The sequence below is a fragment of the Molossus molossus genome, unplaced genomic scaffold, assembly GCF_014108415.1.
Source record: "Molossus molossus isolate mMolMol1 unplaced genomic scaffold, mMolMol1.p scaffold_m16_p_3, whole genome shotgun sequence".
Taxonomy (NCBI): Eukaryota; Metazoa; Chordata; class Mammalia; order Chiroptera; family Molossidae; genus Molossus; species Molossus molossus.
Window position 1 is genome coordinate 122791364 of NW_023425366.1, and position 17016 is coordinate 122808379.

At 50.7% G+C, this 17016-nt stretch overlaps 1 protein-coding gene across 3 annotated transcripts in view; it reads right to left on the bottom strand.

Annotated features, from left to right (window-relative positions):
* Nucleotides 1–17016, bottom strand: part of GSG1L (GSG1 like) — a 209238-nt gene that overhangs the window by 132669 nt on the left and 59553 nt on the right. For all 3 annotated transcript variants that reach the window (XM_036280604.1, XM_036280603.1, XM_036280602.1), the window contains exon 2: nt 2949–2996. In XM_036280604.1, coding sequence (XP_036136497.1) covers nt 2949–2996 — 48 coding nt within the window. The remainder of the gene's footprint in view (nt 1–2948; nt 2997–17016) is intronic.

Below are 17016 nucleotides of genomic sequence, written 5' to 3' on the forward strand. Positions count from 1 at the left end.
TGGGGATTAAATGAGCAATGTATGTCGAGGTCGCAGAATGGTACCTGGCACGCGGTAGCACTGCTTGGAGCCAGTCAGTGTGTGAGTCGTGGTTAGTATCACAGTTTGCAGACCAGGAGGGAAGTCACAGGGCGAGCAGGTGCAGGGTGGGAATCTAGGAGAACGTTCTTTGCAGGACAGTACACCTGGGCTCAAACTCCCCGTGTGGCCCTGAACAGTCCCTCATCTCTGCAGCCCGGGCTTCTCGCCTGTGAAACGGACAGTGTGGTGAGGACACCTGAGGGCCTCACTCCCGCAGATGCCTCAGGAGGGCCAGGCTGGGAGGTCCGGGGAGAGGCCACCGGCACACCCCGCTGACCCCCAGGGAGAGCGAACATGCTTGAGAGGCAGCAAGTACGTGAAAATTGCTGCCACTTAGCAGCAAAGCTAGCCCACCCAGCCTCCTTGTAAACATGTTTATAGGAACAGCCAGAAGGTCCTCGGCGAGGCCACCAAGCCCTGAAAGTAAAATCACGAGGCCAGTAAAACACGAAGATACAACCTCTCCAGGACCCTTGGTCCTCATAAAAGCAGCAGGAATAAAGGTCTGGTGTTTCCAGGAGGCACAGCAAGCCATCTGTCACTGACCATGGACACACACATGTGCACACATACTCACATGTGCACATACATTCATACATGCTCACACTTGGACACACACATCTACCCAAATGCTCACATGGGCACACATGCACACATGTGCACACCTCCATGCACACGCATGCTCACCCTCCAGCATGAATGCATGCACACACACGTAGGACATGCAAATTCTCACAGAAGCACCTGCTCGCAAAATGCACACACTCTCAATAGGACACACGCACATGTATGTGTGTGTACACACAGGCCTGCTTCCTGGAAACCAGACTTGGAGCCGAGCTGACCCTGGAACTCTCAGGCCTTGGGGATTGTGGGAGGAGCATCCTAGAGGGCTGCCTGCAGGTACACAGTGCACAGAGGGGTACAGAGCATGGGTTCATCCCCTGCTGGGACAAGAGACTTGAGTTCCTTAATGTCTCTAAACCTCAGCTTCCTCGTCTGTCAAGCAGAGTGAGAATGTCGGCGCTTTCCTCACAGGATGTGGGGAGGTTTCTCAGTTAAAACATGCAAGTGCCTGCCACGTAGTAACTGTTCAATAAATATCAGCCGTTCATTAGTAGTCATATTCATAGTGTTTCCCAGAGACCTGTTTGGAAGCTGGGGCTGGAGGTGCTCAGCCTGAGACTTCAGGGATGGCTGCGAGGAGCAACTAAAGAAGATACAGCCACGGAGACGCCAAGGACATGGAGTCCGTCCACCTCCACTCCAAAACCTTGCTTAGCGGAGGTTCCCTGCCATGTGACCCTCAGTCTCACCAACTGCCTCTTGGCTGGAGCGTTCCAAGGAGACAGTGTCTGCACGACAGGAATGTCACCAGCCTCCGTGACACACTGGATGGGGTCAGAGACGCAGCCCCCCAGGTCTCTGAGCCTCCTGACACTACAGGGACACTGCAAGCTCAGTCCTACCCTCAGGGAGCACAGTGGCCACACGTCCTGGACTTGAGATTTTCCCCTGAGCCAAGCACGCCAAGGTGCCCCATGTTGAGAAAGTTTGTATGACTGGACTTTTGCCTCTGTTTCCCCACCCCAACCCGCAGGACCAGAGCCCTCTCCTCATGTCCAGGTTGTTTGAAGACACCTGCGTGCTCTTCTCTCCCGGCCGACGGGGAGGTGGCCACACGCCACAGTCCTGTGGCCGCAAACCCTCCAGTATCCATTCTCCTTCTTCCATAAGATAAAACCCTGGCTTTCAGCTGAGCTCAGTGTTGCCCAAGATAAAGACCTCATTTCCCAGCCTCCCTTGCAGCTAAGTGTGGTCACATGATCGAGTTCTGGCCAAGGAGACAGGAGCAGGTGCTGTGGGAACCTTAGAGTGGACATGGAAGCTTCCCCTTTGCCCTTCGTCCCTCCTGCCGCCTAGAATGGCAGATGTGACGGCCGGAGCGCTGTCCGCTCTCTTGGGACGAGAAGACAAAGGCCGGAGGGGTGATGGAGAGGGCAGCAGGGCCTGCACCCTGAGGACTCCATGGAGCAGAGGCTCCCTGGGCTGCCAAGTCCCAAACTTTTATGAGAGAGTAAGTATGTTTCTCCACTGAAGCCAGTTCTTTCGGATCATATTACTTGCAGCCAAACCTAACCCCGGCTGCTGTGCCCCCTCCACACGCAAGGGGTTTTCGATCCTCCTCCTCCTGCCTCATGCGGCTCTGAGCATCACCGTGGGCTCAGAAGCACCAGCGAGACCTCTCTGCATAGCAGTGTCCAGTCAGGTTGGGCCTCCCACACCTGTGAGACCTCTCTGCATCGCGGTGTCCGGTCAGGCTGGGCCTCCCACACCTGTCAGACCTCCCTGCATAACGGTGTCCGGTCAGGCTGGGCCTCCCACACCTGTGAGACCTCCCTGCATAGCGGTGTCCAGTCAGGCTGGGCCTCCCACACCTGTGAGACCTCCCTGCATAGCGGTGTCCAGTCAGGCTGGGCCTCCCACACCTGTGAGACCTCTCTGCATAGCAATGTCCGGTCAGGCTGGGCCTCCCACACCTGTGAGACCTCCCTGCATAGCGGTGTCCGGTCAGGCTGGGCCTCCCACACCTGTGAGACAACAGAGAAGGGACTTCGGGCTTCTCTCGCACCGAGGTTGCCTGACCCCAGCTCTCACATCCTACCTCCTGCACAGCCCACTGTGCCGTGGGAGTGACGAGTGTAATGCCTCCCACACCTCGCACAGGCAGGGGGCAGGTGGCCCTCCCCACGTCACCGGCTGCTGGAGAAACTCGGAGCCACAGCAGGGATGGGGCTCCCTGGCCCATGGCCAGGCCCACCGAGGGAGCGAGCGAAGGCTTGCACGCCCGAGCAGGGCACACCTACCTTTCTCCGATGCTGGGGCCAGGTCGATGAAGCTGCGGCATGTTTCACCTTTGAAAAGAAAAGAAGGTTTTTCAGAACATGAGCGCCGTAGGCTTTCGCCTCTCCCCCTCCCGTGAGCCCTGTGGCCGAGGGGGACCGAGCACCTCTAACCCGGGTGGCATCTTTCTCTGACCCTTATTCCGGGACAGATGGTGTCCCTGCGGAATGTGGGCTGCACAGCACCCTGATGCCACCTCCTCTCTCACCTGCCCGCCCAGTGCAGGCCTGTCCTCCCATGTCAAAGCCCGTCCCCTTCCCTGGCCTCCACATGGTCCAGGCGGGACGAGGGCCACAGCCCCGCCCTGGGCTCCCCTGGCCTCTGTTCAATCCAGTCTCCACACTGAAGCCAGAAGATGCTTTCAAAACACACAGCTCTGATCACGTCCAACACGCGCGCACACACACATACACACAGATACACACATGTGTGCACACTCCTGCTCAAAACCCGCTGATCTTTGCCCAAAGGATGAAGCCCAAATTGTTCACCTGCACCCAGGACGGGCCTCCTGTGGCCTCTGCACCCACACCCCCTCCCTCCTTCCTCTCAGCTCCCGTGTCCTCGAGTTCCCTCCCACCACCAGGGCTTCACGCACGCTGTTCCCCCTGCAGAACCTGTTTCAAGCTCCACGGCCCCTCCGCCTTCTCCCCCAGGGCATCCCGTCACCTTACAATTCCTCCCGTGCGTGGTTCTGGGACGGATGGCCCGCATGCTGCAGGCCCCTCGAGGGCAGGTACCATGCCCTCAGTGCGCCCCCAGCTCAGTAACGGCGACGCCACCTCCCAGGTGCTCAGGCCAAAGCCTCGATTTCTCTCTCTCTCTCACACCTCCACGTCTGATCTGTGGCTCCCGCTTCCCAGGACATCTGGACTGCGACCACTTCTCATCACCTCCACTGGCCCAGCCACCATCATCTCCCACCAAGTTTGGTGCAGTAGCCTCTGCAACGGGTCCCCCTGTTTCTGCCTTATCCACACGGTGGCCAGAAGGAGCCTGTTATAACCTAAGACTGTTTCTCTGTTCAGAACCCTCCTATGACTCCCGATTCAGAGTCAGAACCTACATCCTCACCGTGGCCTGCAAAGCCCTGTACAATCTGACCCTCATAGCCCCCGACCTTATCTCCTAATATCTTCCCCCCACTCTCTGTTCCAGCCACACCAGCCTCCTTGATGATCTTTAAATGTGCCAGGTACATCCCTGCCTCAGGGCCTTTGCACATGCTGCTACTTCTGCCTAGAGCATTCTTCTTCCAGATAGCTAAATGGTTTATCCTTCCTCTCCTGTATCACTTTCCTCAAATGTTGCCTTGTCAGGGAGGCCTTTCCTGACTAATCGATTTAATATTCCAAACGTCCCCACCCTGACACCCCCTACCTCTATTCCCACAGGACCGCTGTCACTTAGAGTAGTGCCTGCTACACAGTTAGTGCTCAATAAATATTTGTTGAAGGAGTATATGAATGAATGAACGAACAAATGAATAGATGAGCAAACAGGAAATGAGTGAATGAATGCCTCCTACCTGGACACTGTGCCTTAGGCAAGTCTGTCCCCTAAGACTCCTTGATGCCAAGCACTGCGTGGGCCACCTAGAGGCAGTGATGAGTAAGACACGGCCCAGGCCCCAGGCCCTTTCTTGTGAAGGGAGCATTCACTGGACCCCTCCCCAAACACACAATGTTTGGCCCACACAGAATCCTAAAAATAGGAAAACTGTTCCCTACAAATCCAGACTTCTGCTTTTCTCTTGAAAAACCAGAAGAACGGGCCATGCTGGCCCCAAACCCCCCAGAGCAACAGTCAGAGGGGGCTGGGCAGATGCTGCCTCCTTCAGCTGGGCACATGCCTCCAGTTTGCCATGGTGGCCGCCACTCCCTGCTCTCCACTCCCAGCCTCACCTAGACCGCCCAGCTGGCCCCTGGACCCGGACTGCACCACCTTTAGAGTGAGCTTGCGACCCCTGGTTTAAGTATTTTACTGCTGACTCCAGCAAGGAGATAGATTTTGGATCAAAATGGAACCAGTGTGAGTTGGGAGATGAAAAAAATTTGGAAGCTTCCAGCATTGTCACCTCTCGTGTCTGCGTAGAGCTTCCCAGGTTCTGTAAGAAGGCCCCTGGAGCCCACCTGGGCTCCTGAACCTCCCCCTCGCCCCGCGGACACACAGGCGCACGGGTGGTGGAGGTGCGGGGAACAGGCGAGCCCAGATCACGAAGATCTCGAGTGCTGAGCCAGGGAGCAGCCCCGATGGCCCTTCCGGAGCTCGGGCCTCCGTGGGCCGGGCCGCCCCTGTGGGTCCAGCGCCAGCTTCCTCTGGGCTCCACCCCGGGCGCAGGCCCTCGCCTCCCTTACAGACGAGGATGTAAGGCTCAGGCCGCCGAGTGACCCGCCCGACCAGCCGAGCCACAGCCAGTCTGCGGCGCCGAGGTCCTGACCCACCGGCAGAGATGCTGGCTGACGTCCGGCCAAGAACAGGACGGGAGGATTTAAACCCTGAACACAGATGATGAGCCAGGACGCATGGATTCTGAATGAATTATTTGAAGTATCTTTAATGTTCAGATTGTTTCCTCAAAGCTGGAGAGGGACAATTTTAACGGTCAAATTCAGACCAGCACCCGGGCTAAATTAAGACTGGGGGGGGCCCCAGGCACTCTGCCTTTTGCATCCCTTCCTACGTAAAAATAAATTAAAACATATAGTTTATTACCGTATTAGCTAAATATGAGTATATTAATGTTATATTACATTTTTTCTTCACCTAAAGGTTTACTTTTTTTCTCTGATGTTAAGAGAAATTAAAACATTCTTATGGGCCCGGGACAGCACTGTGGGCCCTGGGCTCTGTGCCCCGGGCCCGAGCGAGGGGTCAGCGGGCAGTTCCAAGGCCCCTGGCCCCGCATCAGTGTTTCCTCCACCCTGGGTTCCTCGGTACTATTGAAGATTTATTTGTGTGCTACGTGTCTGCTTTCTATTTTTCTAACAGTTTTCTTGAGATATAATTCACATGCCATGATTTACTCTTTCGAAGTATACAATTCAAAGCTGTTTTTTTTAGCATATGCTTAATATATTCTCAAGGTTGCCTGACCATCACCACAACCAACTTTAGAACATTTTCCGCACCACCCCCAGCCCCCTGCCCGTGTTCCTTCTCTGCAGACGTGGCCTGTCCTGACTTCTCACTCAGCAATGGTGACAAGGTCCATCCACGTTGCAGCATGTGAAATGCACCGTATTTTATTTATCCATTCATCGGTTGATGGTCATCGGGGTTTGTTTTCACTTTTTAACTGTTTATAAACATTCATGGACACGTTTTGTGTGGACACGTTTTCATTTCTCTTGGGTAGATATCTATGAGTGCAAATGCTGGGTCACATGGTAATTCTACATATAACTTTTTGGTAACTTCTACACTGTCTCCCAAGGAGGTGACTGTTTTATGTTCCCACCAGCAATGTATGAGGGTTCCAATTTCTCCACATCTTTGACAACACCTGTTATTGTCTCTCTTTTTGTATTGTAGGCATCCTTGGTGGTGGGGAGTGCTAGCTCATTGTGGCTTTGGTTTGCATTTACTTAGTGGCTAATGATATTGAGCATCTTTTTATGTACTTATTGGCCATTTTTGGAGAAATTCAAGTCCTTTGTCCATTTTTAAAAAATTTTTTTTCTTTATTGATGTTAGAGATAGGATGAGAGAGGGAGAGAGAGAGAAACATTGATGAGAGAGAACATCAATTGGCCGCCTCCTGCATGCCCCTCACTGGGGATCAGGCCCACAACCTGGGCATCGGGCCCACAGCCTGAGCATGTGCCCTGACTGGGTATTGAACCAGTGACCTCTTGGTGCATGGGTCACTGAGCCACACTGGCTCCTTTGCCCAGTCTTAATTGGATTATTTGTTGTTGGGTTTTTTTTTTGTTTGTTTGTTTTTGTTCAGGTAGAGTGGGAGGGAGAGAGAGGAACAGAGAGAGAGAGAGAGAAACATCGACGTGAAGGGACACATCGAGTGGCTGCCGCCCGCACGACCTACCAGGGCCGGGGACAAATTGCAACCGAGGTACGCGCCCTCCTTAGCGGGGAACCGAACCCGGGTCTCTCAGGACCGCAGGCCGACGCTCTAACCGCTGAACCAAACCGGCCAGGGTGGATTATTTGTTTTTTAGTTATTGAGTTGTGAGTGTTCTTTATATATTTTGCATACAAGTACCTTATCATATATCTTATTTGAATATATTTTCTCCAATTCTGTGAATAGTTTTTCCACTTTCTTCATTGTATTCTTTGAAGTGTCTGAGTTTTAAATTTTAATGAATTTAAATTTTTTTTAATTAAAAAAAATCTTATGTGATTTTTCTTGTTGCTTGTGCATTTCTGTCATATCTAAGAAGGCTTTGCCTAACCTAAGATCATAAAGACTTAGTCTTATTCTTTCTTAGAGTTTTATAATTTTAACTCTTACCTTTCAGTCTATTATCTATCTAGAGTTCGTTTATGTGTATGGTACATAAAAGGTGTCTAACTTCATTCTTTTGCACATTGACATCCTATTGTCCCATTTGTTGAATGGCTATTCTCTCCCATTGAATCAATTTGGCACCTTTGTCAAAGATTAATTGACTATAAATGTGAAGTTTTTTTTTTTTACTTCAATTCTATTCCACTGATGTATAAATCTATCCTTATTTATTTATTTTTTTTATCCTCACCCGAGGACCTTTTTCCATTTTTTGTTCAGGTAGAGTGGGAGGGAGAGAGAGGAAGAGAGAGAGAGAGAGAGAAAGAGAGAGAGAGAGAAACATCAACGTGAAAGGGACACATCGGGTGGCTGCCACCCCCACGACCAACCAGGGCCGGGGACAAACTGCAACCGAGGTACATGCCCTTAGTGGGAACTGAACCCAGGTCTCTCTGGACCGCAGACCAACGCTCTAACCGCTGAGCCAAACCAGCGAGGACTAAATCTGTCCTTATATAGCTACCACACTGATTTGATTACTACAGCTTAATAGTGAGCTTTGAAATTGGAAAGTGTGAGTCCTTCAATTTTGCTTTTCAGTTTTTAAATGGTTTTGGCTATTCTGGGTCCTTCGCATTCCCATATGAATTTTAGAATTGACTGTGTTGATTTCCGCAAAAGGGCAGTTGTCATTTTGATGGGGATTGCATTGAATCTGTAGACCAATTTTGGGAATATTGTCATTTTAATAATATTAAGTCTTCTAATTCATGAACATGGGGTATCTTTTCATTTATTTAGATCTTCTTTGATGTCTTTCAATAATATTTTATAGTTTGTAGAATAAAAGTTTTACATTTCTTTTGTTAGACTTTTTCCTAAATATTTTATTCTTTTTAAAAAAATATGTTTTCTGCCCTGGCTGGTTTGGCTCAGCAGTTGGAGCGTCAGTTTGCGGACCAGAGAGTCCTGGGTTCGGTTCCCGCTAGGGGCATGTACCAAATATATATATATTATACACACACATATATATATATATATACACACACACATATATATATATGTTTTTATTAATTTTTTTTTAGAGAAGAAGAAGGGAGAGAGAGAGATGGAAACATTGATGTGAGAAAGATACATCAATCGGCTGCCTCCTGCATGCCCTCCACTGGGGATCGAGTCAGAAACCTGGGCATGTGCCCTGACTGGGAATCGAACCCAGACCTCTAAGTCCACGGGATGACACTCAATCCATCAAGCCACACCAGCCGGGCAGCATTTTATTCTTTTGGGTGCTATTATAAATGGAACTGTTTTCTTAATTTAATTTTATGATTGTCCATTGATAGTGTACATAAATATGATTAACTTTTGCATGTCAACCTTGTACCCTGCAATCCTCCTGAATTCATTTATTAGCTCTCATAGTTTTTTAGTGGATTCTTAGGATTTACTGTATATAAGATCATGTCATCTACAAATAGAGATAGTTTTACTTCTTCTTTTCTAATCTCAATATAGTTTATTTCTTTTTCTTGCCTAATTGTTCTGGCTACAACCTGCAGTAAAATGTTGAACAGAGGTGTGAAGAGATGTCCTTGTCTTGTTTCTGATCTTAGGAGGAAAGTATTCATTCTTGTTCCATTGAATATGATGTTAACATAGGCTTTTCACAGAAACTCTTTATCAAGTTGAGGAAGTTCCTTTCTTCCTAGTTCGCTGAGTGGTTTTACTGTAAAAGTGTGTTTGCCTTCTCTGTAATCCGTAACCTGCAATATAGCTCCAAGAACCACCATTTTAGAGAAAAGCAAACTCCATGCTCTGAGGTTTTTCCAGCTTGCTGTCCCCATTTGCTATGATAGGATTTCCTGCTGCAGCTGGCCATTCCCACTATGCAGAGCTGCTGGGTCCTGAAAGAAACCCCCTAAGAATATACCTCAGTGCAGACAGGGAAAATCCACCAACACCAACTCAAATGGCTCTCACACTTCTATTTCTGCTACCCAGACAAAATTGAATGGAAGATGTTTGAGCAGAGATGGTCAAACTTAGCCGAAACTGCCCTTGCAGGACAATGCTAAGGTTTGAGGAAAAATCATAGTGATGACATAAGGAAGACTAAATATTTCAATTGTCAACAAGTCTAATAACTGAAATCCAAACACAAGGGAGTTATGTCATCAAACTCTTACTCTCCATTTGTGAAAAAGATATCAAACTGTACCATATTGGCCTATTGCTTCCAGAAGTGGCCCTTAAAACATTAATTTCTTTGTCATTTATTATTAAATGTATATGTTTAGCTAGGGGTTTTTGTTTGCACATAAAGCTGAAAACAACTGCACTTATCTTCAGAGTGAGGCTTGTCAATTAGATCATGGAGCTGAGCATGTTACCTTCTGTGAACTGTGGAACTTGAAAGCTGGGAAGAATCCTAACGGTCATCCAAGTTAAGTGTTTCTTAGCACTGGGGAGCTCAGGCCCCACCCACACAGGCCTCGATTTAATTGATTAGTGTCAGGCCAAACCTCAGTGGAATTTAAAAAACTCCCCAGGTGATTCCAACATGCAGCTAAGGGGAGAGTCACATTCCAGTCTGACTTTTAACATTAGGAAACCAGTAGTAAGTAATTTTAATAGTAGCTCATGTTATTGCCCTGGACACTCCTTCAAGGAACAATGTGGTTTGTGGGGCAAGATAGCAGAGTGACCAAGAGCCTGAGTTCTGGGATCAGGTTCAAATCTTGGCTCTGTCACTTCCTGACATGTAAGGCTCCAGTCTTCGTGCCTCGATTTCCTTGACTGTGAAATGGGCACAGCACCTGTAGAGGTGTTGTGAAGACTCACCATGGGCGAAGAGCTTAGGCACAACACCTGGAGCAGAGTGGGTCTCAGGAGATGATGGCCCTCACTCTTACCTCCCACACATGAGTCAGAGGAGACCCAGGATGTGGTCCTTGGCAGTCTGATGGAAGAGAGATGAGACTGATGTCATGGGGGAGGGGGTGTCATGAGAGGTTCAGAGCAGGGCCTGAACCAGACTACCTAGGTTCAGCCTGGCTCCATCACTTACTAGATGTGCAACATCAATATTAACTCTTTGGTGCTTACCTATAAAAAGTGAAAATCACCAATGCCGGTGTTTCTATAGTGCTTCTCACAGGGTGTCAACCACCAGTAGGGGTTGGTGTCAACCACTAGGGTGTAGCTAGGGCAGCTCAGCAGACAGGAATCCAGACCTCCAAGTGGCAGCTCCAGGGTTGTATGGGCTCCCCTGTGGGCCTGTGCCTGGGGTGGGCCTGCACCTTCCACTTTCTACTCCAAACCCATGGACATTTGCTGCCCTTTGATCACGATGAGCTACTAAGATCAAAAAGGTATGTTCATGGATTGGAAGAATTGACGTTATCAAAATGTCCATACTACCCAAAGCAATCTATAGATTCAATTCAATCCCCATTAAAATACCAATGACATATTTCACAGAACTAGAACAAACACTCTAAAAGTTTGTATGGAACCAAAAAAGACCCTGAATAGCCACAGCAATCTTGAAAAAGAAGAACAAAGTAGGAGGAATCACAATATCAGATATCAGGTTACACTACAAAGCCATTATAATCAAAACAGCCTGGTATTGGTACAAGAACAGGCATATAGATCAATGGAACAGAACAGAGAACCCAGAAATTGGCCCAAGACATTATGCTCAATTAATATTTGACAAAGGAGGTAAGAGCATACAGTGGAGTAAAGATAGTCTCTTCAATAAATGGTGTTGGGAAAATTAGACAGCTACATGTAAAAAATAAAAATATACCACCAACTTACACCATACACAAAAATAAACTCAAAATGGATAAAAGACTTAAATGTGACATGTGAAGCCATAAAAATCCTAGAAGAAAATGTAGGCAACAAAATTTTAGACATCACGTGCAGCAGAATTTTCACTGATACAATGCCTAAGGCAAGGGAAAAAAAGGAAAAAATTAATACATGAGGCTACATCAAGCTAAAAAGCTTCTGCACAGCAAAAGAAATAACCATCAAAAGGGAAAGGGAACCCACTATATGGGAAACCATAATTGCCAACGATACATCAGACAAGGGGTTAATTTCCAAAATAAATAGAGTACTCATATAACTCAACAAAAGGAGGACAAAGAATCCAATTTAAAAATGGGCAGAGGATCTAAATAGGCACCTCTCTAAACAGGACATACAAATGGCCAAGAGACATATGAAAAAGTGCTCAACGTCACTAATCATCAGAGAGATGCAAATTAAAACAACTATGAGGTATCACCTCACATCTGTCAGAATGGCCGCCATCAACAAATCATCAAACAAGTGCTGGCGAGGGTGTGGAGAAAAGGGGACTCTAGTACTCTGCTGGTGGGAATGCAGACTGGTGCAGCCACAATGGAAAACAATATGGTGTTTCCTCAAAAAAATTAAAAATGGAACTGCCATTTGATCCAGTGATCCTCCTTCTAGGAATACATCCTAAGAAACACCAATCAGAAAGAATATATGTACCCCCATGTTCATAGGAGCACTATTTACAATTGCTAAGATCTGGAAACAGCCCAAGTGTCCATCAATAGATGAATGGATAAAAAAGCAGTGGTACATATACACAATGGAATACTATGCAGCTGTACAAAGGAAGGATTTCTTACCCTTTGAGATGACATGGAGGGACCTGGAAAGTATTATGCTAAACAAAATAAGCCAGTCAGAGAAAGACAAGTATCAGCATAATCTCACTTATTTGTGGAATATGATGAACAAAATAAGGTGATGAACAAAATAGGCCCAGAGACATAGAGGTAGGGTTCAGACTGACAAACTTCAGAGTAAGGGTGAGGGGTAGGCGGTGGAGGGAAGAGATAAACCAAAGAACTTATGCATATAAGCGTAACTAACACACGTAGACAATAATGTGGGACGGGGGGTGGGGAGATGGTGTCAATGGGGGAAAAAAGGAAAAACATCTGTAAAACACATAAATTAAAATTTTTAAAAAAGAAAGATCAAGAAGGTAAATGAGAGTCAGCATATGCTCCCAGGAAGGAGGGTTCCCTAAGGTCCACTGTGTTCCCAGGCCCGTGGGAGGGAAATGCTGCCCCACTTCAGGAAGGGGACGGAGAAAGAAATGGGAGGAAGGTGGAGCCAGGAGACCCCAGGAGACCCCAGAGGGGAAGTGTTTGGGGGTCCACGAGCAGCAAGGCCTCCAGAGCCCCTAAAATGTCAGTGTCTTCGAGAACAATGGCCTGGGAAAGCTGGATGTTGGGATCAGAGGTCACAGGCTCAGCCGAAATCCTGCACCCCAGTGAGGGTCCCACAGCCCCTGTGAGACTAGGAGCCATCAGCAGTGGGGAGAAAAGGGGCAGGAGAAGCCCAGAGTGCTCTCCCAACGTTCTGAAAACGTCTGTGACCCAGGGGCGGGGAGGGAACCGCAGCTGTGAGGTGAACGTCTCCCTACCCCGGACCGTGGAAGCCCAGTCCATCAGACCAGAGAAGTCAGGTAATGGGGCGCTCCTTGCCTGAAAGGTGAAAGGGCATATTTATACCCACCACAGCCTCAGAGGGAAGCATCTGCATGGGGGTCCTCTCCTTGCACCTTGCCCTGAGGCTGGTGGCCAACAGATGGGACTTGGAACCCAGCCCAATGCACGGGTGACCAACTCAAGAGCTCTCAATGGTCTTCGAGGACTGAGGCAAGCCTCCGGGGCAGGCGGCCTGGACAGGGTGTGCCCTGTCTAAAGGAGTATGGGCTGACGTCCAGGCCATCTGCACAGTCAGGTCTCGGCAGGAAACAGACGGCACCTGGAAGGGGCTCACTGAAGACTGCTGAGTGTGGACAGGTGAGGGGCCGGCACCCTGGGAGCGTGCACCCCCACCCTGAAGGGGCATGGAGGGAAAGGAGCCTGTGAGAGAGGTGGGGCCGCAAAGGAGGAGTTTCGCCCCACTGAAGCGAGAGCCAGAACCAGAAACTCTGGGATGGGGCCCAAGAATCTGCATATCTAACAAGTTCCCAGAGCTGCTGATGCTACTGTTCTGGGGACCTCACTTATAGAGAAATGCGCTTACTATCAAAAGCTCAACAGGGAGAGAACGAGGCAGGGGAGGGGAGAAACACCCCAACCTTTCTCTCGTTCCACCCTCTGATTTCCTGCTGGTGCCTCCCACCAGCCAGAACCAAGGAGAAAGCAGGAGTCGGGCCCTTCCATCTGTGCCGGGCAGTCTCCCGCGCGCAGAGGGGCAGAGGTGAGTGAGGAACGGCCGGCACATCCCCGCCTTGCTTTCCTGTGTCTTTCAGAGTTTCTGTACTCGTGCAATTGTATTCAACCAGCATTCCCAGAGCACCTACGACACGCCAGGCACTGTTCTAAGTTCTGGGGTACAGCAATGAACCAACAGACAAGTCCCCGCCCTGTGGAGCTTCCGCCCTGAGATTCAAGTGCAGGTCTCAGCTGCTCGGAACCCTAGCTCCCAAGGAGGGCGTTCCCAGCTCCGCTAAATGCACCCAGACAGCGTCCCTGCGACTGGCAGGCCACATGTTTGCACCAACAGAAGCTCCATGACCATATGTCTCCTTCCCTGCTGTGTCCTCAAAGCCAGGGACAGTAGCAGGTGCTCTGAACCCAACTGTGGAATGAAATAAAACGAAGAGCATTTCATAAATTGCCTTTATCAGGAGTTGCACAGAAGGGGGCACTCCGCAGAGCCCTCAAGGTGCAGCCCCCGCGCCTGCAGGCGAAGGTGAGGGTGGCAGATAAGCGGTGCCGCGGCTCGGGCGGCTAAGGGAAGGGCAGACAAAGTGGGTGTCTCCACTCTCCAGGGAAGAGGAGATGGCCCCAAGGGCAGTGTTGGGCAACCATCCCCAGCCTCACATCTGCCACGAGGCAGAGCCTCGGACACCTGGCGATCGCCCAGATAAGACATCTGAATGCTGCCCTTTGCCCCCAGCCCTCCTTTTCTGTGGCTTCATGCCAGCTGGTTCAGATGGACACCCCTACCTTTTCCCACCTCCCAATCGCAACCTCTTCTGTCTTTCCATGTCTCCATATCTGAACCATCCCCCATTCAGCTCAACTCACTCCCCACCATGAAGCCTGCTTTTCCCCACCACCTGCCCTATGCCGAAGAAATATCTCCTTGCTCTGAATTTCCAGTGTATTTTTTTTTTCAATATATCTCATTATATTGTCATGTCTACCTTGGGCACAGCTTGGCCCTCTGGCTTGGTCCCCTTGGGGCTATAAATGGCAGACCTCCGCACCAGCAGGTGGAGCTAGAGCTTGTCACGTCACCTAGGATCCAGGATCCGATGACCCACGGAGTGTCCAGGGCAAGCGCCACGTAGAGGACTCGGCACACCTCACACTGTGTGAGGTCAGTACCCATCCCCATTGTGCAGATGAGGAAACTGAGGCACACACAGGAAAGCAACGCACCCAAGGTTCCACAGCCCAGAAGTGGCAAGATCAGGACTGGACCCGGGTCTGTGTTTTCCCAAAGCTCTTTCCATCACTCCAGGGACTGACCCGCCCAGAAATGGGGCAGAGACCCAGGACATTCCACGACCAGAGTCTCTGAAAAACCGTTTAACACATTTAATTATGAGAAATTTCCACTTTTTGTAAGAGCAGAGAGACTAGTGTGACAAGCCCCATGTCCCCACTCCCAGCCTCCATAACTGTCACCCCACAACCAGCCTGGCCTCATCTACACTCCAGCCCCACCACCATGGGGTTGTTTTGAAACAAAAGTTGTTTTTGTTTCCCAGAAGTTGTATCTAAATGTCTTTCTGAAGGGTTTGTTCCCTGCTCAGAAATGACCTGTGCAAGGTCATTTATTCCTAGGCCCTGTGGCATCACCTTTGGGGCTGTTGTTGGCTTTTTGCAGTGTGGGAATAAAACACGCAGCCTGAGAGGCCCTGACCTGCCTTCGCCGTTGACCCCTCTGCCCGGCTCACCGCCTGTGGGCCCGGCTGAGCCCAGGTGGGGGTGGCTCAGGAACTGCTCCGGTCTGGTCGTGGCAGCCTGAGCTTGTCAGCGGGCACACGACCCCCCCAACCCCAGAGGAGCACCTGGCACAGGCCCCCGCACAGACAAGGCTTCCAGGAATCCACCGGACACAGTCGCGGGTCACAGCTGCCTGGGCCCCGCTCCCCGCTCTCGCCTGATTCCAGGAACTCGCCCCCGCTCCCTCCTGCAGGTCCGGCCACTGGAGAAAGAAGCCTGTGTGTGGAGGCAGCCCGGGGAGGCGGGCGGCAGGGCCTGGAGGCCGGGCAGGCCGTGCTCCCGGCCAGCCTGGCTCCCCTCCGCCGTTCCTAGCTGCGGGCTGTGTGTGAACAACAGTTTCTGTGTGGCTGGGGTTTGTCCCAGTAAAGGACGATCATTCTAGCCCCTGGGGGAGCTTGAGGGCTGACGAGGTGATGGGTCTGAAGGAAGATGTCGTCAGCCAGGGTTTCAGGCAGGCAGCATCTGTGAGGGATCAGTGTGGCGAGCTGACACCCACACCCCACTGTCACTCATCACGGCTCAGGCTCCCTCCAGGAAGGGAATGAACTTGTCTGAGTTCCAACGCCACAACACCTGAGTTCAAATCCCTCTTCTGCCTCCTCCTCACCAGGTGACCTCAGAGAGTGGTGTCACCTCCCTGCCAAACAGAAGTCACTGAGTACCTAGCCTTCCAGGCTCACAAAGTGCACAAAAACGCCTGCCTGGTGCCTGGCTCCAGAAATCAGGGCTGTTTTTGACCCCTTCCCTGGACCCTGGGGTAGAGACACAGTGCACTCCTCCCGAGGACAGACTGGCCGTCTTCCCAAGCCAGAGCAGGAGGCTGTGCTGGCGCTATCTCAGCCTGAGCAGGTGGAGGGGGCCTGGCAGGACCACCGGCAGAATCGGGAAGGCGGCCAGAAGAAGATACCCACGCTGGCAGAAGGGCTTGGAGCACTGAGGGCCCGCCAGCTTGCCCTTGGCGGAAACACACAGGAGCCCAGGTCTGGTCGGCAGCAGCAGGAGGGAGGGCCCTGGGAAGCCCAGCATCCTTGGCTGGGTCCCCAGATCCCAGGTCTGAGGATCGTGACTTAATTCCTTGCCCCACCAGATGGTGTGTTGAGGTTTCTATGGAGTTCAGGATGAGGAGAGGGCATCAGGAGACCCCCGTGAGGGACTGGGAACAGAGGGGCCACAGAGAGACGTAGTAGCACACTGGTCTCACAGAGCCGGCCGAGTGGCACTTGCTCACAGGCTGTGTCCGCACGCACCGTGTTCCAGGCGCAGTGTGCTTTACAAACTACAGATGAAACAGAGGCATAGCCGGGGTGGAGACAGGGTTCAAACTGAGACGGCCCAGCTCAGAGCCTTGATATTTGGCCACTACTCTGCACCACCTCTTAGCAGAGGAAGCAGGTTCTAGAAAAATCCATGCTGACTAAAGCAAGTATTCTGTGCCCTCCAAAGAGGACTCCACCTGTGGCAGGAGACACTGGCCATCAGAAAGGGGCTGTGTTTCAAGATGCCCGGCCACCAGGACCCACATGGCTG